The 26,531-nt window shown below is 46.1% G+C and overlaps 1 protein-coding gene across 2 annotated transcripts in view; it reads left to right on the top strand.

Moving 5' to 3' along the window:
* Positions 1–26,531, top strand: part of SHC3 (SHC adaptor protein 3) — a 179,895-nt gene that overhangs the window by 109,835 nt on the left and 43,529 nt on the right. For both annotated transcript variants that reach the window (XM_019033376.4, XM_004048225.5), the window contains exons 5-7: positions 3,049–3,102; positions 9,594–9,645; positions 22,953–23,079. In XM_019033376.4, coding sequence (XP_018888921.2) covers positions 3,049–3,102; positions 9,594–9,645; positions 22,953–23,079 — 233 coding nt within the window. The remainder of the gene's footprint in view (positions 1–3,048; positions 3,103–9,593; positions 9,646–22,952; positions 23,080–26,531) is intronic.

The raw sequence follows: 26,531 nt of genomic DNA, 5'->3' as shown, positions 1-26,531 counted from the left end.
TGGAGCTCGGATGGGACCTCTCTATATAATACTCTACCTGATTCCGACATTGTCACCAGGGATGCCCGCAGTGACCTTTATGTTACTATACATATTTCTATTGATTGACTTCCATATTCCCCAGGTTAGTGAGCAGCATCTCCAGCTTCATTTATTCCTCCACCTGCCACGCAAGATGTTGAAATAAATCCTGGATCTAGCACAGAAATGGGAAGCAAAACCCAGGCTTTGTGTTAACATAACTAGATACCACTTCTCACTGCCTCCTTTTGTCCTCACAGGACTGATAGATACTTTCTTGTCTTTTTTATCTTAACTTGTCTAAGGGACTAGTTCACTAGCTCTGGAGGTTGTGGATTCTGAATATTCACCAGGCTCAGCCTTTCTCTGGCATGGTCCAAGACTGTGCTGTTCATGAAGGCTTGTTGGCTGGGCTCACCTCTGCACTCTCCTTCATGCCCGGAGCTGTTCCTTTCCTATGTCTCCTGGACCTTTTATTTGGTCCTCAGACTTCTTAAATCTGTGGGATCTTCTCCCTGAACTCCCCTCCCACCTCAGTAAAATAGAAAACAAACTAAGAGCAGCGGGATGAGACTGGGCTGGCCCTCTCTGTCCTGGAACACTGCAGCCGAAGCAGGTGTCCAGTTCATGTTTTCCTGCCCTTGGTTTGGGCGGATGGGGCAAAGTGGCAGGTTCTGGACACCCAGGGGACTGGTAGTTTGGTTGATGAGTGTGTGAAGGTTGGGTGGGGGGCAAGCACACAGGGTTCTGACTCTCCCTTCCAGCTGACTTTTGGGCCCAACTGTAGCAAATTGAGAACAGCCTGGCTAGACACTCCCTTCTCCATCCAGTGAGACAGCAGCAAGACAACAGCCGCTCCCCTCTACAGAGTTCCTAGTGGAAATGAAATGTAACACCCTCAGGGCAAAACACGTGATTTAGGTCAATTAGCTCTAATTTTCTTACCCTGGTTTTCAATTTCTGTCTTACTCAAAGAGATAACATGCAATCACACAATAAGTCTCACGCATCACGTCGACCAAATATGACTTTCATTTTTTTTTCCAAATCACAGCTTCCAATTTAATTTCCAAACTCCAGTTTTAGACCTGCCTTATAAGCAAAAATTAAATAAGCAAAAATGTAAAACTTTGAGAGCCGTAGTTTATCATTTCCTAGTGATTGCTATTTCCTCATTATTCTCTTAGGAGCCCTCTACCTTTGTGCCAGAGGGAAGATTCCAGAGAGCTGTAAAGGCCACTATTTTTAGTTTAACTCAGCTGGGGCTTGGGTGCAGCCTCTGTAGCCAGACTCATTTTCTATTCACTTATGTACTCAGGGGTTTCTAGATCCTGAGGTGTTGTAAGTGTCAATAACCAAAGTAGGCATTTAAAACTATCTTATTTTCTATTATAATTCAATTATATTTTATTTCAAGTTTCACAGGAGTATGTTTGGACAAATCCCTGGGATGTATGATTATAGCTATATAAATCCTGACTGCCTGCCCGAGGACAAAGGCCCGAGGGGACTCTGCAGAACTAAACCTGATTATGTTGTGTTAGAGATGAGCTCTGTTCTCACCCCCGGAAATTTACTTCAATGTCATTACATTGTCTTTAAAAAGATAAAATTAGCATGGAGGACTTATGTAGCTTTTTAAATTTAGGGCAGCTTCTAATTTACTCAGTGTCTACTAAATTCCACTGTACGCTGCAGTTTATAAAGCTAATGGAAATTTCCCATTTTAAAATTAACATGGATTGTCTGCTCTGGATTTTACATTGATAAATTACAAGAGTGCTTTACATGGCGCCGAGTTGGAATCTTGGATGCTGGCTTTCTAATGGGATAAAATGGAAGATGGGCCACATTTCCCCCCATTCTAGCTGTGAGTTCTGTGTCGGAGACCCCAGTGTGTTTTTGGAAACATAATCTATAAGTTGAGATGTTTTGGTGTGTGGGTGAGACAGATTCCTTCTGGAAGAGGCATGGTTGTTAAGACCCTGGCCTCGGGGTGGGCCTCCCTGTCATAAGCAGCTCAAGGTCAGACATAACCAGGTCCATGCACATTTGTGTCTCTCCACAAGGTCAGACTTTCATTGATGCTATTTTAATAATAAAAACCATGAGCTACATGGAGCTCACTCTGTATCAGAGCTGTGGGCACACAGACTGAAGCCACTCCACAGGTCAGTCAATATTGCAAACCATACATAAGAGTATATTTAATCAGTATATAAATGTTACAGATTAAACATTCCACATCAAACCAAGTAACATTTAGCATCAAGAGAAAAAGAGATAGGAGTAGGGATTAATAAACCAGTCTGGGGCAAGTGATGTGGACAAAGAGAGTGTCCTGGCTTGATCCAGATGCACAACAATGTCTTGCAAGGAAGAGTCTTTGATGTGGGCAGAGCCTTCGTTGGCAGATGCTGGCTGCTCATCACCAGTGACAGCAAGACGGTGTCTGTTAAGAAGGCTGTTTCAAGCTGGTGAAGTCCTCCTTTTTATGACCAGAGTCCTCTGGTGAGGACTGATAGTAAAAGAGTCTGCCTTTTTATGTCCTTATCTTGTTGGGTGCCATCTTCATTAATTAGGCAAACTTCTGGTACCTGTTGGCATGTTGCTTCTTGAAATGTAAGATGGAGTCTTTTTCTAAGATGGAGTCACTCATGTTAAGGGTGCTCTATACGCCCCCGTGTTAGATCACAGCTCTGCTAATCACCAGCTGTCTTAATTTGAGCAAGCCACTTGACCCCTCTGGGTTCTGGCTCCTCACCTGTAAAGTGGGATGACGATAGTTCCCACATCACAGGCTGCAGCGAGGCTTCACGGACACTATTCTGGCAAAGCAGCTGGACAGCAGCCATCAGATTTTGAAAGGTGATCTATTGCTATTACTTTTATAATCATTATTTTTATATAGATACCAATTTTCAGGAAAACATGTCAATGTGTAATGCCTGCCAACAGACAGTTGCTTTTCCAAAATGTGGAAAGGGCGATAACAGCACATCTCGTTTCTTGTTTTGGGCCTGGCAGATCATAGCGAATCACCACATGCGGTCCATCTCCTTCGCCTCTGGGGGAGACCCGGTAAGTACCCTTGGGGTTGGTCTCTTGCTCTTGTTGGGAATTTCTGAGAAGGGACCCCTGCTTCAATAATATGCCTTGCAAGACACTGTAAAAAAAGTTAATTGTGATGGCAACTAACTTCCCCCTCCTGATTTCCATAGAAGATCTTCTTGGCCATCATTTTATTTTTAGGGGTAAGCTGTGACAAGGACCCCACCATTAGTTTTCATTTCATTAGCCAAAAGCTGTCAAAAATCCTGGAGGCACTGGCGTTCTTACCAGGTGATGAAATAGTCCCCCTGGCCCCAGAGTTGCCACAGGCTTCTCACGCTGTCACTCGGCTCTTGCCCTACTTTTTGTTTTTTTATTGGACTTCCATATTAATATTCTAAGTCTGCCTGAAGAATGTGAATTTACTTAGTCTGCTTTATTCATAAGCATTTAAAATCAGCATTTTTCTCTCCCAGTGTAATACTGCAGCCTTTAATAGTTTGCTTTCCCAACAAGGAGGGAGTTGCAGAGAGAGAGAGAGTAAGAAGGAGACTCGAGAACAGAATGAGAATGTTCTATTTTTGCTTCACATCTTTAATGAAGAAGGTGGAATAACAAGGGAATTTGCTTCCCACATTTGGGCGGGAATGCTACAATAGGATGTCAGCATCCAGCTTCAGAGTGGCCATGTCATCTAAACTGTACTGTCACGAAGTTGAACTCAGAAAACCACCTCCCGCTCCCGGGGCAGGGCGGAATCCACACACAAATTGGCTGCTCACTGTGGACAGCCTGGGCCTGCAAAGAAACCAGGCAGGAAATTGGTCACAAAGGAGTGAGGCACAGAGGGCAAAGGGAAGAAAGCCAAGTCAGCCCTTTCCAGAAGGGAGGGGGAAGAAGGCTCACCCTCCGGAAAGTTCTCATCTTAATTTTTATGCGTCTGGGTAAAGTTTCCACCAGTTTGGAGAAAACTTTTAAAATTAGGATGATAGAGTGAGTTTTTCCTGGAGCTAAATTTATTCAATTGAAAAATGATCTTATATCCTAAGAAGCCATCTTTTATACTTTTTTAGTGTTCAGTAGCCTTTTAATATAAAATAATGTCCTAGAGGTGGTGTTTTTGTTATTATTGCTATTTTGCATTCTTTAGCCAAATTATGAGTAGGCAATCTTCAGATGTTACATAAAGGTTTACTGGTCCAAGATCTCTTCATTTCAAGGTTGAGGACCCTGTGTTTTACTAGCACAAGTAGGAACTTTTCCCTGTGACTTTTCTACCTTTTCTTCCCATACCCCTTCTACCTTGGAAACTGGATTAGAAAATTGCTGTTGGCACATTGGAAGCCAAATTGAAGGAGCAATGTCAAAGGTAGACTCCAGAGCCTTGACATTTCCAAAGGACAGTACAATTGGGCCACCAATCTCAGCAACAGGGAAGTGGTACTTCTCCCTGCCCTGCTGTGGCAGCTGCCAGAGGCAGGCATCATGGCCATTCTGGGCATCACTCCTGCCTGGGCCAGCACGAGCTGCCGTGGAGAGGCTTGGGCCCTGCTGCTTCTCAGCGACCCCATCTCAGACCCTTGAGCCAAGGGCACTCTGCGGGGGAAGGTATTTGCCCACCCAGCAGATGGTTCTTTGCCCTTATATCTCTGCTTAATTGTCAAAGGATGGTCAATGCACTGTTTAGCCCTGAGATCTGCCATTCCATAGGGTCAAGTGGCTTGGGCCTTTTTTTCATACTTTAGATCTTCTTGTCAAAAGTCAATCACAATGGCTTTCTCTTCTTTTTTTTCTTCCCTTCCCTTGCTATGCCTTTCCTTTCTTTCTAATCCTTATAATTTCTTACACTTTATTGTAAGATGAAAGTCCTCATTGAGATGCATATTCAGAAAGTGGAAGTCTTCCCCAATTGAACTCATCCACCGCTACTGGGAAGTGAGGAGCCCCTCTGCCCGGCCAGCCGCCCCGTCCGGGAGGGAGGTGGGGGGTCAGCCCCCCGCCCGGCCAGCCGCCCCGTCTGGGTGGGAGGTGGGGGGGTCAGCCCTCCCGCCCGGCCAGCCGCCCTGTCCGGGAGGGAGGTGGGGGGGTCAGCCCCCCGCCCGGCCAGCCAACCCGTCCAGGAGGGAGGTGGGGGGGGTCAGCCCCCCGCCCGGCCAGCCACCCCGTCCGGGAGGTGAGGGGCGCCTCTGCCCGGCCGCCCCTACTGGGAAGTGAGGAGCCCCTCTGCCCGGCCACCACCCCGTCTGGGAGGTGTACCCAACAGCTCATTGAGAACGGGCCATGAAGACAATGGCAGTTTTGTGGAATAGAAAGGGGAGAAAGGTGGGGAAAAGATTGGGAAATCGGATGGTTGCCGTGTCTGTGTAGAAAGAGGTAGACATGGGAGACTTCATTTTGTTCTGTACTAAGAAAAATTCTTCTGCCTTGGGATCCTGTTGATCTGTGACCCTACCCCCAACCCTGTGCTCTCTGAAACATGTGCTGTATCCACTCAGGGTTGAATGGATTAAGGGCGGTGCAAGATGTGCTTTGTTAACCAGATGCTTGAAGGCAGCATGCTCGTTAAGAGTCATCACCACTCCCTAATCTCAAGTACCCAGGGACACAAACACTGCGGAAGGCCGCAAGGTCCTCTGCCTAGGAAAACCAGAGAACTTTGTTCACTTGTTTATCTGCTGACCTTCCCTCCATTATTGTCCTGTGACCCTGCCAAATCCCCCTCTGCAAGAAACACCTAAGAATGATCAATAAAAAATAAAAAAGAAAAAAAGAAAAAAAAAAAAAAACTCATCCAACAGGGTCTCATTCTGTCACCCAGGCTGGAATGCAGTGGCGCCATCACAGCTCACTGCAGCCTTGACTTCCCAGGTTTAAGTGATCCTCTCACCTCAGCCTCATGGGTAGCTGGGACTACAGGCACACACCACCATGCCTGGCTAACTTTTTGTATTTTTAGTAGAGACAGGGTTTCACCATATTGCCCAGGCTGGTCTCAAACTCTGGGCTTAAGTGGTCCACCCACCTCGGCCTCCCAAAGTGCTGGGATCACAGGCATGAGCCACTGCACCTGGCCCAAGGTGCATTTCTTCAGATGCTGTCTATATGTGTATGTCCACCTATTTGCTACCTAATTTGCAGTGGTTGTCTAATTGCTTGCCCCTTGTGATGTTTGGAACCATAGTTTCTTAAATTTGGAGGATAACCCAGTTTGACATATAAAAGGCAGATGTCTTGTACATCTGCATTAACAGCTTCCTTCAAGAGCTCTTCTTAAACCTGTCTTAATGTTGACATTATGAGTGAAGACACACATATCTAGATTGTTGGGAGCCAATTACATTGGTTTGTGTCAAAACTATTTTATTTTCAGGATGCACATAGGACTATACATTTTTTTTTCAGATTTCCTCATCACATCTTATTTTTTTTAAAAAAAATTGGAAACATTTAGTAATCCTTAAAGTAATCCACAACCTTTTATATTTTCTGTGATTTCTTTTTTCTGGTTTATAAAATGTCATAACACAGGACAGGAAGCCTAGTTACTTTCCATTTTAACCAATCCAAATGCATTTTATATTGTGCATGAGATTACATTCCAAATTGATTTGTAACCATGAATTTAGCACATTATAATTGGTAGACATTTTTAATAAAGCTGACAATTCTATATTCTAGTCCTTGTTCTCCTGCTAAGTGTACATGTCACTTATTGCTTAGTGCCTCAGTTTACCCAGTAGGAAAATGGTATTTTGAAATAGCAAACAAGATAGACTAGAAAACTTTATTAATTCCTCTCTAAAAAGGGCATGCTGTGATTATAATCTACTGTAATTAGCAGTGTTAAAAGACCACCACAAAAATGCCAGAACAATGGCCAGGCACAGGGGGTCTTGGGGAGTGGGAACAGGTATAGAATAGATGCAGAACAGCACTTCGCAGCTCTGTCTTTGGAACTTAGTGTGCTTCCTGATGACAAGAATATTGTTTTGGATGGTAATATATTTGCCTGCTCTGCCAGAAAAGGATCAATATTGGCATCAGAAGAGCTTGGCCATTGACCATCTGAGAGACAGGGACATATTATGTCTCTCTATTCTCCCTCGTTTCCCAACTTTGAGCCAGAGTAAGAATGTAAAAAAAATATATATTTCTTGTATTCATTACTAATGCTGACTCTAATTTTGTTACCTGAATATGTGCAAAAACAAATTAAAAATAAACTTCTTTTATTTATACTTTTTATTTAACTCTCCCCCTACTTAAATTTGAAAGTTAAATACAAGTAAACATTGTAAGGCCAATGACATTCAATGTAATATTACTTTGCTATGATGGACAAAGTTCGCTGAAACTAAATCTCCATCTGAATGTGATGCTGGCCTGGCCACCATGGGGCAGAATTTGTTAAGTTCAATGTCTCTTCATTACCATGGGCACCTGGATGACTCAATTCTTCCACTAATTTCTTCTATTCAAGCAGAAACTTCAGTTGTACATCATGTACAAGTGTAATGTCAATTTGCTTTATGTGGGCAGAGAAATCTACCCTGTGTCCTTTTCTTTCTAATTCTTTGAAAACCTAACAATCATAATGTTGGAAATCCAGCTGCAAATCCTGGCATTGAAATTGTGTGCAGAACTTGATAACATAGTGGTCATCTAAATGATCCCAGTTACTCTTATATTAATTTTAAGATAATCATGGAAATGAAAATAAAAATTTTTAAAAATGCTGGTGACACCTCAAACACTGGAGAAGACACATGTCCAACCCTAGGGTTCTATGAATTTCACCTTGAAATCTAATGCTATCTTAGATGCTCTCTAAGGATCCTTCTGACATTCACGTCTTGTGAGTTCAGGAAGTGTCTATGATTACAAGCTGTTATCCTTGTTTTTGCCAATAACTTCAGATTCTGACTGGATCCTCCTTGATGGAAATGACCAGAAGCCAGTTTGACCAGGTGGATGATCTTTCATTTCCTTTCCCTAGTCAGCCTGTGAATACACCAGGGAACAGTGTCCTGAGCAGAAGAGAAAACAGCTTAGCTGAGCCACACCCTGCAGAATGACCGGGGAAGCAGCACCATTGTCTCAAAAGCTGCTGGAAGAATGCTACACTGGTGTGGTCTTGTTGGGCTGTGTAAGATCCAGCGGGATGGGGTGTGGAAAAGTGCCCAGCACCACCCACCTGAACCTACAGCAGATGTCCCACAACAGTGACATGGCCACCCCATACTCATTCTCTCCCTCATCTCTCTCTCCTTGGAGAGCTTTTGTAGGGCACTGTTGAGAGAGAAGGAGATGTCTCCTTTGCCCATAGAGAAAACAGTGGAGCAAGTCACGACAGAGCATTTTAGGTGCTGGCAACATCGGGAGCATATCAATAACCTGGAAGCCCTTCAAAGCAATGACATATGGGAAATGTCTGCCAAAATGGGGTAGACTTTTATCAGTTGCCCCACGGAGTCCTGAATGCCGAAAATACCAACTTTGCAGAGGAGTCTTTTCTGCTTTCAAGAGTTAAGATAATTATTGGTTTCTCCGCTTATTTGTTTATGAATTAAAATGCACATGGTTGCCGTGGTCTACTTTTGAGGTCATCATTTTCCCTATGCACTGATTATATGAGAAGGCAGGCAAAGAAACTCACATTTCATATGGAAGGATGAGACTTCTCAATAGAGCTCATATTTTTAAAACATATTAAAGTATTAAGATCATTATTTATGTCCAAGAAGAAAATAACCATTATATCTCATCCACCAGGAAGGCAGCATTTGCAGTCAGCCTTTGAACATCCACTCTGGTTTTCTTCTAGCCTAGTGCTTCTCAAAGTGTGGCCCCAGAGCAGCAGCAGCTAGAAACTTGTCAGAAATGCAAATTTTGAGCCCTTACCCCAGAACTACTACCAAATTAGAAACTCAGGGGTATGGCTTAGCATTCTATTTTAACAAGCCCTGCAGGGGATTCTGATACCAGCTCAAGTTGGAGAACCACTGGTGTAGACAAAACTGAGAGCAGTGGTTCTTAATATGTGGTTCACGTTACAGTCATCTAGGGAGCATCTAAAAACTAATGCACAGGCCTCACATCCAAACCAATTAAATGGGATTATCTGCATGTTGGGACGCAGGTATCAGTGTGTTTAAAGCTTCTCAGGCGATCCAACATGCCTTTTCTCCTTGCTGCTCAAAGTGTGAGTGGACTTCTAACCAGTTCCGGTGGGATACTGAGACACTGCAGCCTCAGTATACATGGGAGCTGGTTAGAAGTACAGGACCTCAGACCCTACCCCTCACCTGCTGAGTCAAAGTCTGCAATGTGAGACCTCTGGGTGGTTGCTACCCACATTATATAGCTTGAATCTTCTGGGGGCTGTTTCTTAGGCAGCATTTGATTCTTTAGCTGTTTGGTGCTAAACAGCTTCTAACCTCACTGGTTTGTGCCCTGTGTCCCTGACTGTGTGGTCTCTCACTTGTGATTAGTGATATAGACATCTCTTTTTTCTTTAACAGGACACAACTGACTATGTTGCATATGTGGCTAAGGACCCTGTTAATCGCAGAGGTAAGCGGTGCTTGACCCCTTTAATCTCTCGTTTGTGTACAGCCAGGCTTCACATTCTATACAAGCTGGTCGTCATTATCTCAGCCCCCTCCCAACAAATGAGTAGTGCCATCTTGTATTACTAAGGATGAATGAGGTTTGCAAGGGTTGTAGATCGCTTGGCTGAGTTAGGAGGTACCGGACTTCTCTGACCACCAAACACACACTTGTATCCAGATAGCTGGTTTGGTACAATTGATTTACACACAAACAGCCCCTGCCCATATTCTGACAGTGGCCTCGGTTACTCCTGGAAGACCACCTGCTGCCTGTCCTCCTGCCCAGCTTCAGCTCCTGGTGTGTGCCCAGTGCCCACTAAGCCACCCCTAGCTACTTCACTCTGCCCTGCCAGCCCTAGAGGCTAGTGTCTGAGCTCAGGCGCTGTCTGATTATATCCCTTTCAGCTTCTAAGTCTTCAGGAACAGGCTGGATGGGGGGAGTCATTTATAAAACCAAAGCCCATTGGATGGTAGCGTACCTGGGGTGGCTGGGACTGACCAAGGTGCACTACCCTGGAGTTCCAGGCAGCTATTGATGCACCACACCACAGCTGCAATTTAAAACTCATTGATGAAATAACAAATGGAATTAATAACGGCACAAAACAGCACTTCCTTTCACTACCCCCCTACCCCGGGTACCAACTAAGATTTTCTAGTTTGCTTTGCATAATGCTTATCCATATACATACCCTCTCTTTTTAACATTTTCATACAAATGAGATCCTAATATTCTGTTTTGCTACCTTACCCTCCAATGCTATACCTTGGATATATTTTTAAGATAGCCTATACGGAAGAGATGAACTGATCCGTGATGCGGCCTTATGGAGAACCGTCCCCCACGCCACTGCCTGGGGAGCTTAAAAAAACCTCAATGCTCAGGCCTCAGAGAGTGGGGCCCAGACAATACAATTTTCTAAAAGCTCTTCAGGTGATTCCAAGGTACCGCCAAAGCTGGGAAATAAGGCTTAGGTCCAGATCCTGAAGGAGTTTAGCCCCGAGTCATTGACTTCATTTCTCAGGGGCAAACCAAGAGTACTTTCTGCCCACAATACAGTTCCTGTCCAGCGACATGGGAATCAGGATCGATTCCACATGTCCCGTGGCTGCCTCACCAGGCTCTCTCAGGTTTGCATGTGGTGATACTGTGAAGACAAGTGCCAGACCTGTGATGCAGAAAAAGATCTCCACCATTTTTGGTGCTTGAGGGCACCACCAACACAGGGGCCCTCTTATGGACTGAATATTCACGTCACCCCCAAATTTATATGTTAAAATAGAAACCCCCAATATGATGGTATTGCATTAATTAAAGGCCCCAATTGAAGGTGATGTCTTTGGGAGGTCATTAGGTCATGAGGAGGAAGCCTTATGAATGGGTTTGGTGCTCTTGTCAAAGATACCTCAGAGAGCTCCCTCACCCTCTTCCACCCATGTGAGGACACAGCAAGAAAGCGCCGTCTGCAAACCAGGAAGAGGGCCCTCAGTAGACACCAAGTCTGCTGGCACCTTCCAGCCTCCAGAACTGTGAGAAACAAATGTCTGTTGTTGAAGTCACCCAGCCTGTGGTGTTGTTACAGCAGTCCTGGCTGACTAAGACAGGCCCTTTGTTTGAGACAGTTAGTGGGATATACTCACTCTGTGTTCCCACGTATCTATTGCCTGTAACAAACTACTTCAAGCTTAGTGGCTTAACAACAACCATTTTATTATAATAGAATGTGGGTCAGGAATTCAAGCAAGTGTCAGCTGGTCAGTTCATCTGCCCAAGTGGCATTGACAGGGGTCATCGAGTGGTCTTTAGCTAGAGAGTCTGGGCTGGACTAGGAGGTCCAAATTGGCTTTGCTTCCATGCCTGGGACCTTGGCAAGGATGACTAGAGGCTCAGCCCTCTCCATGGAGTCTCAGAGACTCTCCAAGTGGCCCCTTCATCCCTCTGGGAAGTAGGGCTTTCTGTATGGCAGCTCTAGGTTCCATGAGACCCAGAGTAGATGTGTCCAGCGCTCTGAAAGGCCAGGCTAAGCTTCACTTCTGCCATAGATTTACTAGTCACAGTTGTCAGCCAGGTGTGGTGGCTCACGCCTGTAATCCCAACACTTTGGGAGGCCGAGGCGGGCAGATCACGAGGTCAGAAGACCGAAACCAGCCTGGCCGACATGGTGAAACCTCATCTCTACTAAAAATACAAAAATTAGCCGGGCGTGGTGGTGCGCACCTATAGTCCTAGCTACTTGGGAGGCTGAGGCAGAAGAATCGCTTGAACCTGGGATGCAGAGGTTGCAGTGAGCCGAGATCGCACCACTGCACTCCAGCCTGGTGACAGAGCGAGACTCTGTCTCAAAAAAAAAGCTGTCACAGCCAGCTCAGACTCAAGGGGTAAGGAAGCCACATATACCCTTCAAGGAAAGAATGTCAAGGAATTTGCAGCCATCTTTACCCCTCAACCCTCCTTTCACCATGTATGAGGAGGCCCAGCCTACCGGATGACAGTGTGGGCAGGGAGGGTGGATCTAGCTGCATCCCTCCAGCAGCCCAGCTATGAGCATGTTCTGCTCCATCTCATCAGTGTCCTTACCAGGATGACTTCCTCCATGAAGGAGCCAGTAGCAGGGCTTTCTCCCAACTGCTCTGTTTTCTTTCTTCCTCCCCTATGCCATGTACAGGGGTTAATTTAGGAAGATTGGCCTCTACCACTGGGCAGAGTAGCAAGAAATTCTGGGTGTGAATGTTCTTATTTGGGCTCTTGAAAGTCCCCACGCTGGGGCTTCTAGGCCTCTGTGTATGAGCAGACCTTGTAGTGTTGTGGCTGCAGGCACAGCCCCTAAAGACCATCAGGGACAGAACGCATCCCAGAAAGTCTTCTGTAAAATTTTACGGTTACGGGTTCAAGTCCCTCGATGCTGTTACTGTTTGTCTTTTTCCGTGCTGATTCTTGCTTCTATATTCTTATATGTGTTTGTGGTTAATCTAGAATAATTCTAATGAGAATCTGTATTTGTCTCTCTGGTATCAAGAATCCATGGCTTCTATAGTTAATCCAATGAAAGGACAAAAGGTTCCTGACCCAAGTCATTAAGTTGGATGGTAACCACCACCACCACCATCTCAAAGAGATAAGGGTGGAAAATGAGCCGTGTCTCACAAGGTTGGTAAATTATAGCTAAAAGTCAGGACCATAGGAGGCCTAGGCAATGACTACTGGCACCTGTAGGGATGCAATTCCCAACAAGTCAGGCTTTGCTAAATTCTAACATATCATTTTCTTTTTACATTGGAACTTTCATTACTACCGGGTGACTCCCATGCCCTGCAACCTTATGTATATATTAGACAGTTCCAAATGGACTGTTTAGGTCACAAAAGTAGCTACCAAATGATGCTCAAATTAGGCATACGACTGCCTACAGAAGGCATGTAATTCGTATACTTTTTATAATTGTAATAGTATCCCTGGCCAGGCGCCCTCTGGTACTCCCTGAACCAAGACATGGAAAGTTGTTTCCTATATAGTAGTTCCCCCTTATCTGTGGGGGTATGTTCCATCCAAGTCCCCCAGTGGATGCCTGGAACCACAAATAGCACCAAATCCTACACATACTATATTTTTTTGATCTGATAACTGAGTCAGCTACTAAGTGAGTGCCAGGCACGTAGCATATGCAGTGCGAATACTTGGGACAGAGTGAGGATTCACGTCCTGAGAAGGACTGGACAGGATGGCATGAGATTCCATCACACTACTCACTCAGAATGGCGTGCAATTTAAAACTTATGAACTGTAAATTTCAGAAATTTTCCATTTAGTGTTTTTGGACTGAGGTTGACCATGGGTAACTGAAACTGTGGAAGGCACAAACTTCGGATAAACCGTGATGACTATGCTTAGGTGCTGCTGACCCGATGGGAGAGAAGCCTACGTATCCAGCCTGAACAGCGGCTCCTAAGACATCTTGCTGCTCTTTTCCCAAGATTTTCTGAAGAACAGGAGGTCTTAGGAGCGAGTGGGCTTGAGTGGGAAGCCCACATGGGGAAGACAATGCTTCACACAGCCAAGCTTGCCTCTTCTGGGCTTGTTGAATATGGTGGTTTCAACAAAAGGAGTTTCTGTTTCGTTTGGCCCTGGACTGCTGTAGGCCCCAAGAGGTGACTTTCTAAAAGAGGCCTTAAATATTTTGAACTCATTGGTGGAAGTAACACAGCACTGCTTCTGACTTTTCTTTCCCTTGGCAGCAAAGCCTCAAGTGTATAATGGGTGAAAGCAATGGCTTATTTTTTTTAACCAGGTGGTTAAATATGCCATCGAATGACACTGTGGCAGGAGGTGAATTTTCTGATGGTTGGATGTTTCCCACATTTGGCTGTTATGAGCAGTGTTTTTACAAACAAAGCCAGGCTCTGTGCTTTACATACCATGCCTGGGCTGAGAATGCTGAACATATTTTTCCAGCCCTGGCCTCTGCCTGAAAGCCAGCTCTGTGTCTCCACTTGGGAGTCTCATAGGCCTCTCAAACATAGGCAGACACAGATAGGTCCAGCACTTTCCTCCTGAAGAGCACCTGCTGGTCTCTATCAGCCGCAACCCCTTCCCGACTTCCCCAGTTCTCTGCCTTCTTTCCTTCACCTGCACCTGCCGGCAAAGCCTTCCATCTTACCAGTTCTTGCCACTGCCCTGCTGCCCCCTGACAGGCTCCATAATCATCAGTCACTCTGTGCCCGCTCTTCCACTCTAAAGTTTTTTGTCCACATGGCAGCCAGAAGGATCCTTTTAAAATGATGCAATCTTGTTCCTCCTCTGCTCACTCCAAATAAAATGTCCCATTCCCCCAACACCCACAGGACCCCTCTGTTAGCTCACTCCCACTCCATCCCGTCTCACTTCCTATGATCCCCTCTTCCTGCCACTCCAGCTACACTGGCTTCTGGGTCTTCCTTGACCCTGACCGTGCCAAGCAAGCTCTTGCCTCCTGGGCCCTGTGCCTGCCTTCTACCACCGGCCTTCCTGGACTTCTCTCCCTGACTCGCTTCAGGTATCTTCTCCAGTGCCGCCTCTAGGGCCACCTCCCCTGATCATCCTGTGTACCATCCTACACCAAGCATCTTCCAGCACATCTTCCACCACCATCCTCCACCACGTCCTCTACCACGTCCTCCACGACCGTCCTCCACCACTGTCCTACACCACGTCCTCTACCACGTACTACACCACTGTCCTCCGCCACTGTCCTCCACCATGTCCTCCACCACGTCCTCTACCTTGTCCTCCATCACCATCCTCCACCACATCCACCACGTCCTCCACCACCGCCCTCCACCACGTCCCACACCATGTCCTCCACCACCGCCCTCCACCACGTCCTACACCATTGTCCTCCACCACATCCTCCACCACCTCCTAACACCATCATCCTCTGCTACTGTCCTCCACCATGTCCTCCACCACGTCCTAACACCACCGTCTTCCACCACATCCTCCACCACCATCCTCCACCATGTCCACCACTAAATCCTCCACCATCGTCCTCCACTGCGTCCTTCACTATGTCCTCCACCACATCCTATACGACATCCTCCACCACTGTCCTACACCACCATCCTCTGCAACGTCCTCCACCACCATCCTCCACCACATCCTATACGACATCCTCCACCACTGTCCTACACCACCATCCTCCACAACGTCCTCCACCACCATCCTCCACCACCATCCTCCACCACATCCTCCACCATGTCCTCCACCACGTCTTCTAGAATGCCCTCCACCACATCCTATATCATATCCTCCACCACCATCCTCCACCATGTCCTCCACCACTGTCCTCCACCACCATCCTCCATGTCCTCCACCACCATCCTCCATCACGTCCTCCACCACGTCCTCCACCACCACCCTGCACCACGTCCCACACCATGTCCTCCACCACATCCTCCACCACTGTCCTCCACCACATCCTCCACCACGTCCTAACACTATCGTCCTCTGCTACCGCCCCCACCATGTCCTCCCCCACGTCCTAACACCACTGTCCTCCACCATGTCCACCACTAAATCCTCCACCATCATCCTCTACTGCATCCTCCACTACGTCCTCCACCGCATCCTCCACTACATCCTCCACCACCGTCCTCCACCACCATCCTCCACCACGTCCTCCACCACCATCCTCCACCATGTCCTCCACCACATCTTCTACAATGTCCTCCACCACCATCCTCCATCACATCCTATATCACATCCTCCACCACCATCCTCCACCACCATCCTCCACCACCATCCTCCACCATGTCCTACACCACTGTCCTCCACCACCATCCTCCACCACATCCTCCACCACCATCCTCCATCACGTCCTTTACCACGTCCTCCACCACCGCCCTCCACCACGTCCTCCACCACGTTCTCCACCACCGCCCTCCATCACGTCCTACACCACTGTCCTCCACCATGTCCTTCACTACTGTCCTCCACCATGTCTTCCACCACGTCCTCCACCATGTCCTAACACCACCATCCTCCACCATGTCCTCCACCATGTCTTCTACAATGTCCTCCACCACCATCCTCCACCACATCCTATATCACATCCTCCACCACATCCTCCACCACCGCCCTTCACCATGTCCTACACCACTGTCCTCCACCATGTCCTCCACCACCGCCCTCCATCACGTCCTACACCACCATCCTCCACCACGTCTTCCGCTACTGTCCTCCACCATGTCCTCCACCACGTCCTCCACCACGTCCTAACACCACCGTCCTCCACCACATCCTCCACCACCATCCTCCACCATGTACACCTCCACCATGTAAATCCTCCATCATTGTCCTCCACCACGTCCTCCACTACATCCTCCACCACTGTCCTCCACCATCATCCTCAACCACCATCCTCCACCACATCCTATACCACAGCCTCCACCACTGTCCTCCACCACATCCTATGCCACCATCCTCCACCACCATCCTCCACCATGTCCTACGCCACCATCCTCTACCACCATCCTCCACCATGTCCTCCACCACCATCCTCCACTGCATCCTCCACCACCGTCCTCCACCACCATCTTCCACCAAGTCCTATGCCACCATCCTCTACCACCATCCTCCACTGCATCCTCCACCACCATCCTCCACCACCATCTTCCACCACGTCCTATGCCACCATCCTCTACCACCATCCTCCACTATGTCCTCCACCACCATCCTCCATCTTCTTTGTTTCACATTGTCTTCCTTGCTGTGTTCATTTCCTAGGGCTGTTATAATAAAATGTCACAAACTAGGTGGCCTGAAACAACAGAAATTGATTCTTTCACCATTCTGGAAGCCAGGAGTCTGAAGTCAGGCAAGCGCAGAGCCATGCTCTAGGGGAGACTCCTTCCAGCTTCTTGTGGCCCAGCCATTCTTTGGCTTGTGGCAGCATCAGTCCTCTCTCTGCCTCCCTTTCCTATGTGTTTGGGCCCCTCTTCTCATCTATTATAAGGACACTTGTCCTTGGATTTAGAGCCCTCCCTAATCCAGGATAATCTCATCTCGAGATCCTTAACTTAACCACACCTGTAAAAACTCTTTTCCACAGGTTCCAGATGGTCAGGGGGCATGACTTTTGCGGGGAGGAGGGCACCCTTCAATCCGCTACAGAGGTATATTTTTATTTATTTATTTTCAGTGTCCACTGAAACTCTCCCTAGATCCTAGGGCAGGGCCTTGTGCACAGTAGATGCTCAAAAAATGTCTGCTAAATAAAGTCTTCAGTAAATATTTTGTATATTTTTTGTGTGTGTGTGCTCTCGTCCAGGAATTTCCCTAGGCTATGTACCTGGAGGCCAAATCACTGTTTTGGACATCCTCAACTTTTCTGAAATGGTCATTTTACTTTATAATTCCACGGGTAGTATATGAAGTCTCCTTTTGTTCAACAATTGGCATTTTTAGACTTTTAAATTCCCACAAATCTGATGGGTGCAAAATGCTATATACCCTTATTACTTTAATTTGCCCTATCTGGGGCTAGGACATGTACTGAGAAACTCATCATAGCAGGGTGGCTGAATGTTGGATTTCTTACTCTTCTCTGATTAAAAAAAAAAAAAAAAAAGAAAAAGGAAAACTGGATCAATTCAGAGTGCATGGCTACATTGAATAAACAAACTAAGGTTGTCTGACCAGTCAGAGATTGAGGAGCCCTCGTCTCTCCGGTAGAATTCATTAGTTTTTGATATTCCTTTTAAGGGGTGTGGGTTATCAGCTCACTAAGATGAAAAGACAGCCGTCCTTGTTGAGCAGGACTTTTCCTCATTTGAGTAATGACTGCGAGTATCTCCAAGGTTCCCCATGCCCTGGCCAGCTGCTCTGGAATGTGGCTGGATCAGAGGCTACTGGTGTCTGGATGAGCAGCCACTGGAGAACCCCAGATGGACTGTGGGAGCCAAGCCACCCTGGAGAGGCTGATGGACAGCACCTGGGACCCGTGAAGTGTGAGGCTGGGGTGTGGCTTCCTGAAAGTGGGGCATGGATCTCGATAAGTTTTTTGCCTTGGCTTGGGCAGGGTCTCACTGTTCACGCAAAGCTTGCCGAGGCAATGGCCTATGCCAGAAGTGTGCAAACAGCCCACTGTGTGGGACATGAAGGCTGGAGCATTGGTTCACAGTTCTAATCTGGAAACTGAGGATGATCTTAGCCCATAATAGCAGAGGAAGGGCAGGATGGCTGCACAGCAGGCAGGGCTCTCTGCTGCCAGCCCATGTGCTGGGATGTGGGGTGCAGCGGCGAAGCAAGGTGGGTTCTCAGCTGTGTGAACTAGTTTTAACTGAACTAAACCTCTTGGAGAGAAACTGTACATTAGGGATTACACCCATCATGGCAGCTCAAACAAATAAGAAAGAAATGGAAGAGGTGGGTGGGTATGGTGGCTCATGTCTATAATCCCAGCACTTTATCACTTGAGGCCAGGAGTTCGAGACCAGCCTGGTCAACGTGGTGAAACCCTATCTCTACTAAAAATTAGCTGTGTGTGGTGGTGGGCGCCCGTAATCCCACCTGCTCGGGAGGCTGAGGCAGGAGAATGGCTTGAACCCAGGAGGCTGAGGTTGCAGTGAGCCAAGATCGCGCCATTGCACTCCAGCCTGGGCGACAACAGTGAAACTCCATCTCAAAAAAAGAAAAAGAAAAAGAAAAGAAATGGAAGAGCTGATAACATTTACTTCCATTTTGAAAACTTCACAGGCTGCATTTCACAGTAAAAACACTGATCATCTACTCATGTAAGATAAGAAATCAGCCCTTCCACATTCAAGATGATTAAGAAATGTACCTCCAGGATGGAAAGATGAATTTTTATCCATCATAATAACAATAGATCACACCTAATGTGGTTGTGTCTTGAGATACTGACTGACAGAGTAATGCTTTCACGGCTAACAAGACAGTTTAATTTTTATTTTTCTCTTTATTTTATCCTTTTTGAAGACAAAAGATATCTTTTAAAAGATGTTTTTATGATACACATAATATTAATACAGGAATGCACGTTAATAATTTACAAATAGACACTTATTGGGGATGCATGGTTGGAAAGTTCTTTGTGGTAGGCATGAGTGAGAAGCAGCATGGATAACTGTGACTTAGAGAAGGGGTTCAGTGGGTGTGATGGGCATTCCTAATATCCTGCTCTCCTATCCTTCCAAACTTGCAAAAGATGGCATCTGCCAGCCCCCTCCTGCTTGGGAGAAGCCCATGACAGTTCTGTGTGACGGGCTAAGAGCAGAACAGAAGGTGCATTTGGTTCTGCTGCAAGGCCCTGCTGTCTGTTTCTTCTGCAGGTTGTGGGAAAGGCCTTGCGTTGAGTTGCAGGATCAAAAGATCAAACCAGCCTGGGCCACTGAGGCACCACGAGAGGATGGCTGCCTTAGAGAGGTGCCCAGAAATGAGTGAGCAATAATGAAATGGTTGATTTCGGCCAGAGACGTTGGGATTGTTTCTTACTGTGGCATAACTTGCCCACCCTGACTCACAGAATAGGTGTCACAGTTAGGGTGTTGAGAGTGTGCTTAGATGAACAAGCCTCACACCAGTTTACTGGATGCCCTGTTGCAGCAGGCAGATGGCCGGGGGCCAGCCCTGAGCGCCAAGCCAGGAGCAGCTACTAGCCTCTGGGCTTATTTGGGGAGAGGAGGAAGCTGAGAACTGGAAGTCTGGTGGATTGGGATGCATCTAGGTACTGCCTTCTCATTCACCACTGTTAACCATTCTTCAGGGAGCGGGAGATGTGAGTGGACATGCCAGGAGCTACCATATGGCTGAAAGCCACCACATCCCCAGCTACTACAGTGAGACTACAGAGCCACAATACATTCCTGAGGGAGTGGTTTGCTTTCAAGTTGCCCATCTCAGTTATGGAGTAGTCCTTGTGATGTGAGTTCGTGAGAGTCCCCTTGCTGATGTCATGGCTCAGGTGGCTGCTCCGGGGCAGCTTGGGCTAGTGCTCTTAGAGAGTGGCTTCAGCTTTTTTTATTGGCGGGGCTAAATAAGAGAGAAACCAGTGTCAGCAAAGGATCCCTGCTTTTAAGTAAGTGAACTATTGCAGGCTGTTGGTACGAGTTTCCCCAATGGGCAGTTTCCTCAAATGAGAAGGACTGTGGAATTCCCTGTCTTGCTGACCTTGTTTACATTGAGCTATGTTTTAGATTTTGCGTCATTTGGAATCTCGATTCTGTGCACGAATGGGCTGCGTACCTCTCTTGGTTTCTTCTCCATTGCTTGTGAATGACATCTTTGGTTTTGTTGTTTCCTCAGGGAGAGGTGAAGCCCAGCAGGCTGAATGACTGCCTTTGGGGAAGGCCTCTTTATTTAGTGCACACATCAAATCACACAGGGCAGGCTAGAAGACTGTGGCTTTTGGCTAAGTGTCAATACTCTCAGAAGAAATACCAGGCCCAGAGAGACAAAGTCCAGGTTTAACTGGATTTGGAGTGAGTTTCTGGAACATGTAGAGGCCATTTTATAGAAGGAATCCTCAGACCAAAGCAACAGGTGACTTGTTTTCTCCATTCATTGAGGACTCTGCCAGGTGCCAGGAGCTGCAGGCATGAGTTAATTCCCGAGAGTCCATGGGTCTACTCACAATCTGCAGGGCCTGCCCCCCAATTAGTCACTTAGAGTAACATGCCCATTTCTCAGCATGCTAGAGTGCTTTTACCTCAAGCCCTGACCTGCTCCAAATGTCCTGGACCTTTCCCACAGAGGCCCCTTCCCAGGCTTCATGCTCTCAGGTGTGTAGAAGGTTAGTAGCACGTGGATGAGATTGTACAGCCCACTCTCAGTAAATCGTATTCTTCGTTCTTCATCTTAAAGGCTAGGATACCTATTTTCTCCTTAAAAAAAATAGGCTACCCTTTCTGACCCTTTTCCAGTCTTTTTTCTCATTCTCCAAAACACCGACCAACCAGTCCTGTTGGCTGGTGCTGATGCTGGACAGCAGGGCCAGGAGGGGCATGGCACAGGACAGGTCAGGGGAACGAGGTATCTCACTGGCTTTCCCTTGCTCAGGCCTGGACTCCTACTTCCTTCTTAGCTGGAAAGATGGTTGCATTTGTATCTGTCAATGACCTGCACAACTGTAACAGCTGCTTGGCATTGCTTTGTGACTACCTGGGGGCAATACTTAGTAAATAATAATGTCAATACTAAAATAATATCAATAATTGATCATCAAAAGACAACCAGGATGCCTGAACCTTTGTAGACACATCTCTTGGCAATATCTAAAATAACACTGCTGTATCCAAGGGGATGCATTGCCCCCCAAAGCAGAAATACATTTGTACTTGCTCTTCCAAGGAAATACATTTCCTGTGTCCACAGAAGTCTCCCTGCCCTGGAGTCTGGGAGAGAAGGAGCTGAGGCCCCAGGGCCTAGCTGGCTGCCTCCGGGGTTAAGTCCCAGTGCCGTGTTATGCTGAGAGGCTCCACACTGTGCAGAGGCATCCGTGTCTGTCTCTCTGTCTCCTCCCTGACAGCTTTCATCTTTCCAGTATGTACTGGCTTCTCCTATAGGGAGGGCACAGTTCAGTGTCTCCCTAATCACTGCCAGGGCTGGGGAATAACAACTCATGAAGAAATGCATCCTCCTCACTGCAGGGACCAACGCGGCTTTTGGAGGAACCCTCCTTGGCATACGATTGTCGGCAGGAGAAAGGTGGGGTGTGATAAAGGCAGCTGTCATCCTTCCCAGGAATTCCTGAGAATTCCTTTATCCCACTGGTAAAAAGATCATGCTAGGCTCCTCATGGTGACAGCCCTGTGGCTCCTTCAGGAGGGACATGTGGACGCTTATGGTAGGGCACGGTGGAAGTGGGTCTGGAGAGTAGAGGTATTTTCCAGTACCCTGGAGAAAAACTACTACTTCCTTATGAGGCAGAGGCTGGCCCTCTTTTCTCTGAAGGTTTCACATAGATAATTCTGCAGCCTTGCCACTAGGACATCATGTCCTTGCGTAACAGCTGGTGCCTGCTTCAAGCATAAGGACTGCTCCAGGCCTTACCACCAGCCTCGGAGTGGCCTCATTTTGGCCTACCGCCACCCCTAACTTTTATCTACTCTTTACACAAGCTGCTTTTCCGAGAATCTGCATGAATAACCAGTCTCAAATTTACGTAGATGCATGTGTCATGTTATTGGCATGGTCACACTGATAATTAATATCTCTTTATATTCATCTTCAAAGGTTTCCTTATTGTTTTGAGTGGCCACATATGGTGGTCAACACTTTACCCCCACTAAGAAGCAAATGAACTACTTGCTCTAAGTCCACTGAATAAATCAAGATTCACTCAACAGATGCTGGTTTCAGTCCATTTTTTAAGGCCTCATGGGTTTGAAGGGACCTAGTTCATGTCAAGATCAGGCTCTATGTCGTGCTGAAGTCTCCTTCTAAACAATTTTTCCCTATTGATGTCAGAATTGATGCTTTATAGACTAAAGAAATTGAAGAACATCAAATTGAACTTGAAAAATCTTTAATTTATTTAAAAATGAAACCTATAATTTTGTAGACAATAGGCTATTAAGAAATGCATGCCTATTGTGAAATGTTATAGCTGTAGGATTCCCTACCTGGAGATAAAGCTGTGGTTGGATCTGCTAGGACATATTATGGAAGAAGCATGCACCTCTCTGTCCCTGTGTCCTCAGCAAGGGCTCTTTGTAGAGGAGCCCAGGTAGCACCAGTGTCTGTCTCTAATAGGCCCATGTCACTTGCTTTCCCAGCTTGTCACATTTTGGAATGCTGTGATGGGCTGGCCCAGGATGTCATCGGCTCCATCGGACAAGCCTTTGAGCTCCGGTTTAAGCAATATTTACAGTGTCCTACCAAGATTCCCGCTCTCCATGATCGGTGAGTAGTGCTGTGACACCATTTGCAATAGCCTATGTGGGTTTTATGACCTTTCCTCTTAAAACCACATCCCTGAGCTGTGTTCTGGACAGGCACAATTAATCACAGGGCTTCCTGGGCTCAGAGACACCTGGTCGGTGCTGGGATATGGCACAGAAAGCCAACAGATGGAAGCCAACATATGGATGATGCTTTGAATGTGTAGAAAAACATTTTCTTGAAACTATAGTGACAGTCGCCAAGGTTACAGAAAAGCGACTTCATTATAAATTTTTTTGTTCTGTTTCCTCTGCAGCCATGTGATGCTTCCATATGTCACCTCTTTGGGTCTATGTCACCACCGGTTCTGTGTGTCCCCATTGTCCTTGTCGTTACGATTAGCCAAAGTCGTGCTGCAAGAGGTCCCCTCCGTGAGGCACTGTGCTGGCTACCAGCATAGTTTCGGCTTTGCTGGCCTTTGCAGCTTAACAGCTTGGTAGTTTGTTTACCTTCCAGGTGGCCCTGAGCAAGTTCTGTAAACTCCTTGAGTCTCAGCAGCTTTATCTGTGAAGTAGGAATAAGAATGGCACCTTAGGTTTTTTTTAAGTGTTCAACAAAATAGTGAGTGTGAAGAGGAATTGGGAGATGTTTAGTTTATTATAAAAAATGTTCAGGTTCTATCACTGAGTTTCCTTAGGATGTAAGAATATTCCATACAGCATCAAGCATTAAAAGAAAAGTAATATGGGGCATATTGGTCATTCAGTATTCTGTCCTTGATTGAACTTGCATAATGAAAATCTATTCTAATGTTGTGATCGCTAGAAACAAAACTTTACTGTTCCTAAATTTACTCTATACTTTTTTCAAACTTCTAAAGCCACATTCTTCTATGCCTTAGTTCTAGAGTCAGACTCTACCTTTGTTCTTATGATTATGAAGGCTTCTTTCATCTCCCTTCTCAGTCTTTGCTGTTCTTCAAAGAGACTTTTCATTTCTTTTCCTCTTTCCCTGGAAAATTCCGTTTAAGACATTCATTTTGGAGGTGTCTCTGCAGGACCCACCATTTCCACATTGCTAGAAACTTCACTCCAGAGGCTGAAAATGCTAGAATTCAATTCTCCCTTATGGCCATCATATTAAAAAAAAAAAAAAAAGAACAAAAGAAACTTCAGCAAGCTGGGACAGGAGGATGTGTATAGAAGAGTTAGAGGCAGACAGTGACAGCAACCCAAATGTAGGTAGGAGACTGAGGAAACAAATTTTTTATTTTGTGTAAAATGGGACATAGTAGTTAATAAGAATTCACCAATATACATGTACTACCAGCATAAATCTCAAAATTTATAATGAAATAAAAAAGAGCAAGTTACAAAAGGATATGAACCATTTATGAAAATTTTGAAAACATAAATGATTGCATATATAGTATATGGATAAATAAATGTATGGAAAGACTATAAAAACATACACAAGGCCGGGCACAGTGGCTCACACCTGTAATCTCAGTACTTTGGGAGGCCAAGGCGGGTGGATCACCTGAGGTCAGGAGTTCAAGACCAGCCTGGCCAACATGGTGAAATCCCGTCTCTACTAAAAATACAAAAATTAGTTGGGCGTGGTGATGCATGTCTGTAGTCCCACATACTTGGGAAGCTGAGGCAGGAGAATCACTTGAACTCGGGAGGTGGCGGTTGCAGTAAGCTGAGATTGTGCTGCTGCACTCCAGCCTGGGCGACAAAGCAAGACTCCATCTCAGAAAATCAAACACACAAACAACAACAAAAAAAAATGCAAAAATGCTATCCACAACTCCAGGATATCTGAAGACAGGACAGAGGTGTGGGTAAATGGGTTGCATTTGACTGTATTTGTCAAGCATATACCCCCTACACCATTTTATAATAAAAATGTTCCAGTATACACAAAGAACTGTATAGACAACATCTAGCTTCTACCATTAACATTTTACTTATAATATCACATATCTATGTATCCATCCAACGTAAGTTTGACAAATTTTATTAAAAAGGGAAGCATGTAACTGATAAAAGAAAAATTTCAGCCGAATTAAATTTAAAGGAGTTTAATTGAGCAATAAACAATTCCCAAACAGAGCAGCCTCCCAGCCAGAGTAGACTCGGTGACTCCAGGGCAGCCACGTGGTGGAAGAAGATTTATGGAGAGAAAAAGGAAAATGACTTACAGAAAATGGAAGTGAGGTTCAGAAATAGCTGGATTGGTTACAGCTCGGCGTTTGCCTTGTTTGAACACAGTTGGAACAGTTGGCCGCATTTGATTGGCCAAAACTCGGTGATTGGCACAAGAGTAGGCTACGGTCTGTTTACACCTCCACTTGTATAGTTCAGGATTTACAGAGAAAGCTTTAGGCAAAACTTAAATACGTAAGGAGGTAGCTTTAGGCTAAACTTGATTTAACATAATAGATCAAAAGGTTAACACTTATTTAATCTCCATGGGAGATGCGTAAGTATATTTCATATTAATTATTATGCTAGCCTTTGTTTCTGAAATGTTGAATAAAAGCCAAATAAATGCTATTAAGATAATACACACAAAAATGAATGGAGGGAGTTAGTTTAACTACCATACTTCTCTGGCAGTGTACATAATGTATGAAGTTCTGTATGTGTTTGTATGTAGTGAAGTTTGAAGGACTTTTGGGGAAAGAAAATGTAGTAGACAGGATCTTATCCACTGAGAAAAATGTCGCCTCCAAATGCAAGTGTTGGCATATCATTTCTGGTTTTTGTTTTGTTTTGTTTTGTTTTTAAGAGGGAGTCTGGCTCTGCCACCCAGGCTGGAGTGCAGTGGCGCGATCTTGGCTCACTGCAAGCTCCACCTACCGGGTTCGCGCCATTCTCCTGCCTCAGCCTCCTGAGTAGCTGGGACTACAGGCGCCTGCCACCACGCCCGGCTAATTTTTTGTATTTTTAGTAGAGATGGGATTTCACCGTATTAGCCAGGATGGTATCGATCTCCTGACCTCGTGATCCGCCCCTCTCGGCCTCCCAAAGTGCTGGGATTACAGGCGTAAATCACCGTGCCCGGCCGGCATATCATTTCTAAAGCAGAGCAGTGACAAGGGGCCCTGCCTGTAGCTTCATACTGTCGGTGACCTGACACCCCCCTCACCTTATCCTGCAGAGGCTCCTGGTGTCCCGCAGGGTACTGTCCGAGAGCGGGGCGAGGGGGATCTCCTGAGCTTGCCCTGCCTTCCGTTTCAGCTCCGCTCCTCCAGCAGGGTGCAGCCTGGGAACATGAGAGAACCCACACTGCATCCAGCTGTTCCAGCGCCATTCTCTGGGGACACTGAAAAACAAATCAGATGCCACTAAGACTCCATTTATTATTATTTTTAAAATTGATAATTCATATGTAATCAAATTGCTCTTTTAAAGTTTACAATTCAGTTGATTTGTTATATTCAAAAGTACAATTATCACCATTAA

The sequence above is a fragment of the Gorilla gorilla genome, chromosome 13, assembly GCF_029281585.2.
Source record: "Gorilla gorilla gorilla isolate KB3781 chromosome 13, NHGRI_mGorGor1-v2.1_pri, whole genome shotgun sequence".
In the NCBI taxonomy this organism is placed as follows: Eukaryota; Metazoa; Chordata; class Mammalia; order Primates; family Hominidae; genus Gorilla; species Gorilla gorilla.
Note: the sequence above shows the minus strand (reverse complement) of the source record. Positions and strands in the feature narration are given on the sequence as shown.